Here is a 12,954-nt window from a genome sequence, read left to right on the forward strand (position 1 = left end):
TATTGTGTGCATGTTGGGCTCCTGGTTTCTGTGGTGATTCTGATACAGTGGAAAGAGTGTTAAAAATGATATTGGGATTGTGGAATACAGATTATGAAGAGACTGAGAATTTGTAGACTGCAGACACTAGCCAACAGGAGAAAGAGGAATGATATGGTTGAAGCTTACAAACTTCTGAAAGGTCACACAGGATATCTGTAGATGGAATTTTTCATTTTATGGAGAGTGGGGAAAGGACAAGAGGACATCCTTGGAAGCTGAGAATTAATGCCATCAAGAAGGGAATGAGAGCTCGATTTTTCTCTCATAGAGTGGTGTATGACTGGAATGGATTGCCATTTGTGAGTGTAGGTAGCATGAACAAGTTCAAGAACAGGTATGACTGCTGGTGTGGGTAATATGTAGCCTCCCTCAGTGAGTCTCTGACTTTCTAGAGGTCTCTCTTAATAATAATAATAATAAACAGATTATATACACACTACCTGGCCCTCAGTTTTAGTTATCTGATTTCTCTCTTCTGAATTAACATTTTGCCATTTTCCTTTGATGTACTTGGTGTACTTGCCATCAGGTAACTGTTGGAGCCAAGGAGAATTCACAATAAGATTGGTAAACAATAGTGGTGTGTCATGTGTAGTAAGAAGACGATGGGTGACACTAGGTGGCAAACTGTAAAAAATAATAAATAAATGAATAAAAACTTGCAAAAGAAATTGCAGTCTGACTACCAAAAAAATACTGAGTAACAGTATTTCAAATAATATAGGCTTACAATAATTTTATTACTTTAAATATTTTCTTGTACTAGTATTTTCTGCAGCATGCTGGTCCTAAAAATAGCATCTAATTTTGCAAAATGTAATATTTTACTTTTACATAAGTGAGTCATTTTCATATGTGATATAGATCACAGAAGAAGAAGAGTAATAAAAATATCAAATTTCTGCTTAATGCCAAATATGAAGACCATAGCTGATTACTTTATAGAGGCAACTTAAAGTCTTTTGTGGCAATGCCATGAGTAAACATTCTGGTTACTCCAGAGTAACAAATTGTTCAAATAAAAAAGCATGGAAATACAGTTTCCATGCTTTTTTATGTGAATGGTACAGCATAGCGCATTGTCAGCATTGAATATAAAAGCTAACCCGCAAAGATTCAGATATCAGGTTCTGAAAAAATTCAACACAAAAGTTTGGCTGACTTGAAAAAAAAGTCATTCAGGCATTATGAAGCAGTTTGTGAAAACCTTACACCAAGATAAAAATTGTTTCAAGCATCTATGTGGCAAATTCTCTGCAATTTAGAAGCAAATCTGCTTAAGGATGTAAAAAGGGAGTGGGGATTAGATTTCAAGAATGGCTTGAAATACTATTCTTGAAATCTAAAGGCCAACAAATACAAAAAGCATGGTTACGGTAGACTAAAACACTACAGTAGATTAAAAATTTATTTCCTAAACTCACATTCTGACTAGTTTCCTGAAAATCTTATGGTTATCCATGAAGGATAATGAGAAAGCTGATCAGAATATCAAGAAAATTGAGAAAGGGAACATTAGCAACATGAAGCTCCACCTTCACCAAAGCATACATCCTTGGCATTATCAGAACAGCAGACAGGCATACACAATAATGGCTTACTGTGATTAACGGGGAAGGGGGATGTCATGCTAAGTAAGTTTCATGATCAGTTAAGAGTTGAAATTTTTTTTACAATAAAATTATCTATATTGTTTCTTTTTTTTTTCTTGGTATTATAACAATAATTCTAATTAAAGAAAAAAAATATATATATACACACACAATTCTCCATTTACATGGTAGATTGGTTCCAGAAAAAACTGCGTAAAAAAGGATACAGTGCATATGAAAAAATAGAAAAATGGTTCCAGATGTGATAACCTGATATGAACAATAAGTAATTTTCAAACAAAACATATGAAAATCATTGAATAAAACTCTATTTAATTTTAATGGAATATATATTTTTTAAAATATTTATTTAAAGCATATACATATATATCTGTATATGATATGAAAACGGGAGAAAAAGATATCCTTGAAGTATGGAGTAATTACTTTGAAAAACTGCTAAATGAAACAAGCAGTGATGACAGCACAGTGGTAAAAAACACTGACCAGGCATGCAGTCATACATATCCATACTTGAAGTAGAAAAAGCCATCAAAGGCTTGAAATGTGGAAAGGTAGCAGGAGTAGATGATATTCGACCAGAAATGCTGAAGTATGGTGGTATAAGAGTCTTACAGTGGCTGCACTGCATAGTTCAGAAAGCCTGGACAGAGGGACGAATTCCTGATGATTGGAGTAGAGCTCTCATAGTACCCATATATAAAAAGGGAAATAAAACTGCATGTGAGAATTACAGAGGTATTTCCCTACTGAGTGTTCCTGGCAAGATCTATGCAAGTATACTTGAGAAACGGTTGAGAAGAATTGTGGAAGAAAAGCTTGGTGAAGAACAAGCTGGATTCAGGCCAAATTGAGGCTGTCAGGATCAGATCTTCACTTTACGACAAATAGTCGAGAAAGCATGGGAATATAACAAAGATCTGTATTTAAGTTTTGCCGATTTGGAAAAGGCATATGACAAGGTGCCAAGAGAGAAGCTATTCGATACTCTGCAGTTATATGGTGTCAATGGGGCATTATATCAAGCAATACTTAGTCTTTATTTGAGTTGTAAGTCAGCAGTTAGAATTGAAGGAAGTACAGGAAGATGGTTTAATGTTAAATCTGGTGTGAGACAAGGATGTACATCATCCCCTCGGTTATTCATTATCTATATGGATCACATTATGAAGGAAAGTGGTATTAAACATGATATCAAAATTGGAGATGTTAATGTCAGCTCTTTGCTTTATGCGGATGATGTTATACTTCTAAATGAATCCGCTACAAGTCTGCAAGATTCTCTGACTAAATTGAATAACTGTTGTAATAGATATGGTATGAAGGTCAGCAATAAAAAGACAAAGACAATGAAAATAGGCAGAATCATTGAAAATATCAACTGTGTTGTGAATGGAGAACCTGTGTAACAAGTAAAACATTTCAGCTATTTAGGCACGATTTTTACTGAAGATGGTAAATTAAACATAGAAATAGACAACAGAATCAGCAAAGCTGGTATGGTGGGAAGTCAATTGAATAAATTCATATGGAATAAGAGAGAAATTAGTTGGAACACTAAATTAGCTGTATACAAGACAGTGTTCAAACCAGTTTTAACTTATGGATCTGAGAGCTGGGTCAGAAGTAAAACACTTGACCAAAGACTAGAGACCGCAGATATGAGAGTCCTGAGAAAGATTATAGGCGTGAACAGATGGCATCAGTGGCAATATCATATTAAAAATGAGGATATTAGGAAAGAACTTGACATTATCAGCATCCAGGAATGTGTTAGCAGAGCTAATCTCAGGTGGTATGGTCACTTAAACAGAATGGGCAAGGAAAGATTAGCAAAACAAGTGTTCTCTTCCAGGTTGGCAGCAAAATGATCCAGAGGAAGACCAAGATATAGGTGGATTGATATGGTACAAAGTGCTTTAGATGATAGAAATATAAGATCTGATAATGTTGGAGTCTTGACAAGTAACAGACTGATTTGGAGGAAAATTGTAGATAGGAAATTAATAATGATGTAATTTTTTTCATGTAGTACTATCATATCCTGTACACCCCTTGAGGGTACATGGCAGGAATTTGATGATGATGATGATCATCATCATATATATCTTTCTTAAAGAAAATAGCGTGTTATTAATAAAACAGAAATTTGAAAAGGCCCAAATACACTCGCACATATGGTTATTAGTTAAATTTTATTCGCCATCACTTTCTGACAGTAGCCACATTCTTTTGTGTGAGACTGGAATTAAATTACTTCCATTACTTGAAATACTTTGGCGATCCTGTTCTTACTGCAATGGCAAAATGTTTTCTTTAGTAAAAAGAACTAAATTAGTACTAATTTCCAATAATTCTGAAGGTAGATTTTTTTTACCACGAAGTCTGTATTTAATCGTTGAGATTCTGTTTTGACTAGGTCTTTGTATAATTCTTCATATCGCACCATATATGACTTCAGTAACTCTTCAGCTCGTTCAGTATTTGGATCATGTGTAAGAAAATGACTTTGCAATTTATTAGCCATTTCAAGCTAATTAATCCTGCAGTGAGTGGAATCTCTTTATCATCATCATCATCACTGTTTTCTTTTTCATTGAGATTCTCAAGGACAGCTTCTATTATTTTGTCATCTAAATGTCATATTGCATTTAGATGCAATCCAAAATAGAAAATTTCTTCCACGCATCAATAACTGTCAGTAAATTATCCTTCTCTAGTTTATCCAAAATGTATTGGAATGTTCTTCTTATGTAGTAAGTTTTGAAGGTAGCTATCACACCTTGGTCTAGTGGTTGTATTAAGGATGCTGTATTAGGTGACAGAAAATAAAATTCCACATTCGAGTGTTCTAAAACAGGATGATCAGGCGCATTTTCTATAATCAATAAAACTTTAAAGTACAGATTTTTTTCCATCAAATAGCATTTAACTTCTGGAACAAAACATTGATGGGACCATTCATTAAAAATTTCTTTTGTAACCCAATCTTTTTTGTTTGCCCTCCAGTGCACTGGTAACGTGTTAAAATCCACACCTTTCATTGCCTGCGGTCTTAGTGATCGATTAATGAGTACTAGTTGTAGTATGCGATCTCCTGAAGCATTGCTGGAAAATAATAGAGTCACACGAACCTTAGCTGCTTTAAAGCTACTTTGTGATTTCACTATATAAGTTCTATTTGGCATTTTTTTCCAAAAAAGGTTGATCTCATCGTATTCCAAACTTGATCAGGAGTGTAGCTACCATTTTCAATAATTTTGGACAGTTTTGAAAGAAATTCCCTAGCTGCTGCTCATCTGCAATGCAACTTCTCCTTTTATTTTTACATTATTATTATTATTATTATTACATAACACCTCCAGGGAGTTCAAAGACTCATCAAGGGAGGGCACCTACTCTACAACTCTCCGTCCTCCACCACTCCACTAACCGCAACTACCTTCATCATCTACACCAGCGGCATCTACTGCCGACCACCACCAGTTTCACAGACAATCACAAACATCCATGCCCACGGCAGGATTTGAACCCACAGCCTTTTGGCTAGAGAGCGCATATGCTAACCACACGGCCAACCAGGCCAGCATTTATGAATTTGAGAAATTTTGGAAGCCAACCTGGGCTTGCAAAAAAAACACAATTGTTATTCTGCTCTATAACTCTCTGTCTCCACCACTCCACTAACCGCAACTACCTTCATCATCTACACCAGCGGCATCTACTGCCGACCACCACCATTTTCACAGACAATCACAAACATCCATGCCCACGGCAGGATTTGAACCCACAGCCTTTTGGCTAGAGAGCGGATATACTAACCACTCGGCCAATCAGGCCGGCATTTATGAATTTGAGAAATTTTGGAAGCCAACCTGGGCTTGCAGAAAAAACACAATTGTTGTTGGATCCTTTAACTGAATCTGTTTGTACAACCATAATGCTTTCTGTTTGATGACATCTTCTATCCGCATCACTAGCACCTTTTCCATCTTCAATTTTATAATGTCTCATCCTTATATTTAAATTGTGAATATTTAGATTCAGTAACACATCACAACTTGGCACCTTATCTGTTCCATAAAGAACAGATTTTCTAATGGCCTCTTCATTTTTCTTAATCGTTCTCATGGTAGCTTCATTCAATCCAAAATATTTCCCTAAGGATGTTGAACCTTCTTCAGCTGCTAAACAATCTAAAATTTGGATCTTAGTTTCTAAAGAAATAGCTTTTTTTTTTTCTTCTTCTGTCTAAAACTGAATTATCTGAAAATAATCAATAATTAATTTTACTAATTTGATATTATGCATACAAAACTTAAGTACATATGTACCGTTTTAGGAAATGATAATTATAACGCAAATACCCTTTTTAACAGAACTGAATTCAATTAGAAATTTTAAAAATAAGCACCATTTGAATTATGGTAAATCAAAATATACTGTGTAAAAATATAATTGCTTTTGTTTTCTAAACTTTATTTCAAAATCAATAAGAAGAGAATTAGCTGTATGTATATATATACAGGGTGACCATAAAATAACTTTCCCGCTTTGGAGGCAACTGTAGCTAAAACCAATAAACGGAATGAGACCACATTTTATATTGAGACTTTTGAAGGCATGGGGAGATGATTTCCACAAAAAAAAAAATTAGTACCAAAAGTCACTGATAGGTGAAATTTTGGTGCTGGTGGAGCCAAAAGCAGCCAAATATTTGCAGTAAATGCAGGTAAAAAGGATTATTCAAATTTTACTGTGTAATTTTAAGTACTTTACCAAACAAGTTACCATAAGGTGTTACCACACCTTATGGTAACTTGTTTTGGTAAAGTACTTACGAGCTCTGCATTACTAAATCTTGGTATTTCTAGCCTGGCTCCCACTGATGAGACCTCAATAAAGGTCGAAACCGGTCTGGGTAGTGGCCCCCTTGCCTTTAATACAAAACATCATACATCCTCCCCTTCTTGGAGATGTGTTTTGGCATTAAGGGTAAATATTAAGATTAGTGATCAGAGCTCGCTCCACCTTTACCACGAGTTGCCTTGGTCTTGCACTACCTGTAGGATCAGCTAGTCTTGCATAAATTGCAGGCGCAAACTTGACATTTTTGTCTGTTTGCTTACTTGGGAAAAATAGAGTAAAACCAGGTTTAAAATTGCTTGGTATCTGTAACATAACTATACCCAAGTTAAAAAATACTTTCTACATATATATATATATATATATGTTAAAATATAAAATATATAGGTTTAACATATATATATATATATATATATATATATATATGTTAAATGGCAACTTGTTGTAAAAGTGGAGTAAGCTCTGATCACTTTTCCTTAGAATTTTCCCCCAATGCAAAGCACATTTTCCCAAGTAAGCAAACAGACAAGTAAGTCAAGTTTGTGGCTGCATGTAGTGCAACTCCTTTACTGAGGTCTTGTCAGTGGGAGCCAGACCTAAAAAATGCCAAGGGTGAAGTAATACAGAGCTTATAAATATTTTACCTAAACAAGTTGCCATAAGGTGCTTTGACCTCATTAAATAAAAATCTCAGGATGAGAGTAAGATGTAGAAAGTTTTTTACCTTCGCTATATATTATGTTAAAGATACCAAGCAATCTTATAATAACAGTCGAAACCAGTATGGGTAGTGAACTATTACCTTAATGCATAGCATCATACATCTCCGCAAGAAATGTGCTTTGCATTAGGGGGAAAATTCTAAGGAAAGTGATCAGAGCTTACTCCACCTTTACAACGAGTTGCCTAGTGTTGCACTACGTGCAGCCGCAAACTTGACTTACTTGTCTGTTTCTGTTTGCTTAATTGGGAAAAAGGATTAAAAAAACCTAGCTTAAAAAATTTCGTGGTGTCTTTAACATAACATATACCCAAGGTAAAAAACTTTCTACATACATATATATATATAAAAAGATGTCTTCATCATGTTTCTTCTTTCTAGAAAATATATATGTAGAAGTAAACCCAACTGTAATTACACTTTAATAAAAATATTGACAAATTTTACAAAAATTTAAATACAAATACTTTTTTTGGCAGCTTACTCAAAAATAAAAAAAAGAATTAAATACTTATAAACACAACTATCCATTGCATTTAAATTTTTAAAAAGTTTTTAAAATTATAAAAAAATTTTAATGAAAAAAATTTGAATTAGTATGTAAAACAGATGTACACATTAATCTCCAGCTTGTATTAACAAGCTGGAGATTAACAGCTTGTTTAATGATATATGAAGTTTGAAGGGGGGGGGGGGGTTTATATGAGAAGTTTTTTCATATTTAAATTGTGTATATTTAAATTCAGTAACACATCACTTGTTTTTTTAAAGGGTGTAGATAATTAGGTGCAAATTTACCACTTAAAAAAAAAAAATATATATATATATAGAGAGAGAGAGAGAGAGAGAGAGAGAAAGAGAGAGAGAATCACACACTAAAATTCTCTTTTAATAAGAAAACTGTTCAAATGTTAAATCCCAAAACAGGTATGCACATAAGTCTATATGTACTCTTTGAGAGCAAACTCTTGACTCAATGATGTGCAAGATGAGTGACCATAAAACATTTTATTGCATGTCACTTACTCCTTGCTCAGACAAGTGGAGGAAATAACAGATCTTGGGGTGATGGTGGATAAGGATCTAAAATCTAGAAGATACACTGCCGAAATTGTGAGGACTTCATAACAAATTCTGACAATGATGCAGAGGACATGACTTGTAGAAGTAAGAAGATTCTGGTTTCACTGTATAAGGCTTTGATTAGGCCACATATCAACTATGCACAGATTTGGTTACTTGGTTTTCAAAAGGATGAAGAGATACTGGAAAGGGTCAAGAGGCAATTGATTAAGGTAGTTTCTGGTCTGTGAAATGTTGAGTATATGGAAAAAAAAGGTTGAGATGAAATTTGCAGTCTAGTGGATAGGAGTGATATGAAAGTGATATACAAGTTGGTAAGGGGTTGTTATAGGATAGGTTAACTGAAGAGGTTTTTCATAAAATGGTGGGAGATTAGGGAAAGAATAAGAAATCATCCCTGGAAGCTATGTAAGGAGGGTCTGAGCAAGTAGCCCAAGGTGAGCAAGGAGTGAGAAGCAGGTTTCTGCATAGAGAGTTGTGAATGACTGAAATGCATTACCTGAGAGTGTGGCATCTGCAGAGAATTTGAATGTATTTAAGGCATGGTACGATAAGCTGTGTATATGACAAAAGGACCTCCCGCAATGAGTTTTTGACTCCATGGGGGTATTGCGATAATAATAATAAGTATGTGTTGGGCTACTTACATAAGATGAATGAAAAGTTGATCATTCATTCTTTCTCTCCCTTTCTCTTTCTTGGATTAAGAGACATTTGGTTTCTTCCCCATGTCACTCTCCCATAGGTACCCTCAATGAGCAGTATTCTAGAGAAATTACCACATTGCTCCTCCTCCTTTCTTCCAAATGCACAGATTTGGTGAGTTAGTTTTCAGAAGGATAAAGAGATATTGGATATAATAATAAGAGCAGCCACAAGTCAATATTCTTTTACCATCCATCTCCAACATACTGAACAACTCTGCCTTCTCTTCCATTTTATTTACCTACATATTCTTTCTTGGAAACAGCTTCCCTCACTCTGCCTTCCACAAAGACTACAACCTTCAGCTGGTCAAGAAACAGATCAACAGATTTCATCTGTCTTTCTACCCTCTAATTCACACACAACACTGATGTACTATAGATCTTTTATTCTTTCACGTGTAGGTTTGATATAAAAAAAATAAATAAAAATAAAAAACTTGAAACAAGAATAAAACGTACTAATATATAAATGCACATAAAGTGGATCAAAATTTCAAGCCCATCAAAATTTGATGGGCTTGAAAATATACTAATTAAGTCATTAAGTGAATTTCATTTCTGTTTAATATTTATTTTATGGCATCCATCTTAGCTTAAAGGTTCAGTGTTTTACTTTTACTCCAAAGTACATACTTATTCCTAATAGGCAGTATTTCAAATTTGACACATTACAATTGGAGAGAGGGAAAAAAAAATTCTGTACATAGGAAAAGCATAATCATGACCATGCTTTTTTTAATTCATTCCAAACGAAAAACCACAGTAATGCAGATATGTATATTTTTTTTTTATCATCACTTCTTCATCAGAGACTTCCAAGGCCAATCAAGGGAGGCCACAGTCCATGTGTCACACACAACAGTTGCCATACCTTCTCTTTAACCCATTCACACTAGATGCACTCACCATGTAAACCTATAAAACGTAGGTAAGAACTACAATGTATATTGAACAACAGCAAATATGACAATAATTTTATTTAAGTGGTTAAGATTTTCAAGACTTATCAGATTTTGATATATAGAGTAATGCCAAAAAGCAGAAAATTTAAATATTTATAAAATTCTTTAATGTATTTCATATTTTAGGATATTAACACCTACCTACACAAGTTCTGTATGATATATGAGAGTATAGAAACAGCCTTTGTGGAGGTATCAAAATCCAGTATTTTCTCTTGTTTTAGTAATTCTTCCATTTCTTCTGTGATATCTTCTTTATGGTCTTTCAAAGAACTGTCCTTATGAGTGGCACTGTAATGCAGATGCAGTTTCATAAGTTGAAAAAAAAAAAGGGGGGTGGTCTAATATAAAGAAAATATAATTGTCAATTTATCAGTGGGATAAAAAATTGACTCAAAATAGCAAAACATTTGGTTTCATGTTCACAGATTGATTTCTAACTAGAATTTTGCTCAGTGTTAGTACTATAATTATTAATTAAATTATATAAATATATCAGAATTATTAAAAATATAGTAAACATAATTCAGTAAGCTATCAATTCATATTTGGTTTAATGCTTTATCCAAGTGTATGCAAACAAAGTCCTGAAATATTTTCAGGACTGGGGCAACTCGTGGTACAGGTGGTATAAGTTCTGATCGCTTGCCTTAGTATCCCATAATGCAAAGCACATATCCTTATGAGTATGTATTAATATAATGCTATGGAAAGGATCACTACCCAGACCGGTTTCGACCTTTATTGAGGTCTTGTCAGTGGGAGCTAGACCCAGAGGTGGTGATACTAAGGTGGAAGTAATGCAAAAGTCATATCACTATATACCAGTTGCCAAAAGGTGTCAACACCGTATTATTAAAATTCTCTGGATTATAGATAGTTGGTGGAAGTTTTTTCACTTGGCTATTCTCCCAAATATGTAATTGGTAGCATAGCCAAGTGAAAAACTTCCATCAACCACCTCTGGGTCTAGCTCCCACTGACGAGACCTCAATAAAGGTCAAAACCGATCTGGGTAGCAATCCTTTCCATAATGCATAGCATTATATCATCATTCCCATAAGGATATGTGTGTTGCATTATGGGATACTAAGGCAAGTGATCAGAACTTATACCATCTTTACCACGAGTTGCCCCAGTCCTGAAAATATTTCAGGCGCAAAAAACTTTGTTTGCCTACATTTGGATAAAGGATTAAACCAAATATGTAATTGGTAGCATAGCCAAGTGAAAAAACTTCTATCAGTAAACTATCATGGTATCTGATAATTCGGTACAGAAGATCTCATCTTATTACTGTTAATCTGCAAAGTCATTCCTTAATGCATTTAATTAATATTTCAATAGCTGTTAAGTTGTAAGCTGTAATTAAGATTTTGGAAAAATCGGTGTGAGATCATACACAGAATTGGGACTTTGGGCAGATGAAGGTAATGTTATCTGTAAGGGTTAGCATGGATTCATTAAAGGGTGCTTTTGTTTTAGTAATCTAATTGCCTTTTATAGTAAAGTAAGAGTGGTTGATGAAGAAAAGGCATATACTACCTTTTTTTTTTTTATTTTACAAAGGCATTTGACAGAGTGCCACATGATAAGCTGTTAATTAAGTTACAGCATAAGGGTATGGATAACATATCAGCGAATTGGATTGGGAATTGGAACAAGTGAAGTCCCTCAGGGCTCAGTACTGGGACCCATACTGTTCAACCTTTATATCAATATATGAAAAATATGATATATATATGATATGATAAAGAGAAGTATGGTGGAGATGGAGTGTTTATATTAGATGCACATGGAGACTTTATTATTAATATTACCCAAGACCCCATGGAGTCAAAGACTCATCTAGGAGGTCCTTTTATCAAACACATCTCATCATACCATGCTTTAAACAGACTCAAATTCTCTACAGACACCACACTCTCAGGCAAGGCATTCCAATCATTCACAACTCTGCATGAAAAAACCTGCTTCTCACTCCCCTACTCACACCCTCTTTATACAGTTTCCAGGGATGACCTCTGGTTCTCCCCTGATCTCCCACTATTTTCTGTAGAACCTCTCCAGCATTGATCCTATAACAACCCCTTACTAACTTGTAGGTCTCTATCATATCTCCCCTCTTCCTCCTCTCCACCAGACTCTGCAAGCTGCATCTTCTCAATCTTTCCTCATACTTGACATTCCAGGTAACTACCCCAGTCAGTTACCCCTGGACCCAATCCAACATCTCCTCATCTACCTGAAAATCAGGGCACAATAGTCCATGTGTGGCCTAATAAAGCCTTACACAATAAAACAAGAATCTCCCTACTTCCACAAGTCAGTTCCCCACCCCACCCCCGCATCATTCCCAGAAGCCTTTGTGCTGTCTTCACAATTTTGGCTAAGTGTCCCCTAAATTTCAGATCCCTATCCACCACCATCCCCAGATATCCCATCTCCTCCACCTCCAACAATATATCTCCACCAAGCATAAACTCTGCATCTCATTTTTATCCTCCAAACCCCAAAACCCCACACCCTGCAACACCCCCATTCCTGTGCCCAATCACTCAATTTATTCAAGTCTTCTTGTAAGGCCAAACATCCTCTCTATTCTTCATGGTTCGTCCCAACTCTGCATCATCTGCAAACAACTAAATATCTCCATCCAAATCTTTACCAATATCAATATACAAGTTAAACAGCAATGCCCCCCCCCAAAACAGACCCCTGAGGCACACCACCAGTAACCCCCCCCCCCTTCCCAGATATCGTCCCTCCATACACAACCCGCCGATACCCATCAGACAGCCAGTCTCCAATCCAATGCACCAATCCAATATCCATCCCTATCCACTCCAGTTTGACTATCAACTTATCATGTGGTAATCTATCAAAAGCCTTTGCAAAATCTAAGTATATTACTGTGTATCCTTCTCCTCTGTGGAATCAGTCACCTTCCACAGAGGTGA

The 12,954-nt window shown here is 35.3% G+C and overlaps 1 protein-coding gene across 1 annotated transcript in view; it reads right to left on the bottom strand.

Annotated features, from left to right (window-relative positions):
- LOC150100726 (zinc finger MYND domain-containing protein 10-like) overlaps positions 1-12,954 on the bottom strand; it is a 91,392-nt gene that overhangs the window by 31,095 nt on the left and 47,343 nt on the right. Inside the window, exons 5-6 of the mRNA XM_090401871.1 lie at positions 10,136-10,285; positions 483-669 (exon numbers count right to left, since the gene is read on the bottom strand). Coding sequence (XP_090257997.1) covers positions 483-669; positions 10,136-10,285 — 337 coding nt within the window. The remainder of the gene's footprint in view (positions 1-482; positions 670-10,135; positions 10,286-12,954) is intronic.

The sequence above is a fragment of the Typopeltis vanoorti genome, chromosome 12 (genome assembly GCF_054136105.1).
Source record: "Typopeltis vanoorti isolate ZY-2024b chromosome 12, IOZ_Tvanoo_1.0, whole genome shotgun sequence".
NCBI lineage: Eukaryota > Metazoa > Arthropoda > Arachnida > Uropygi > Thelyphonidae > Typopeltis > Typopeltis vanoorti.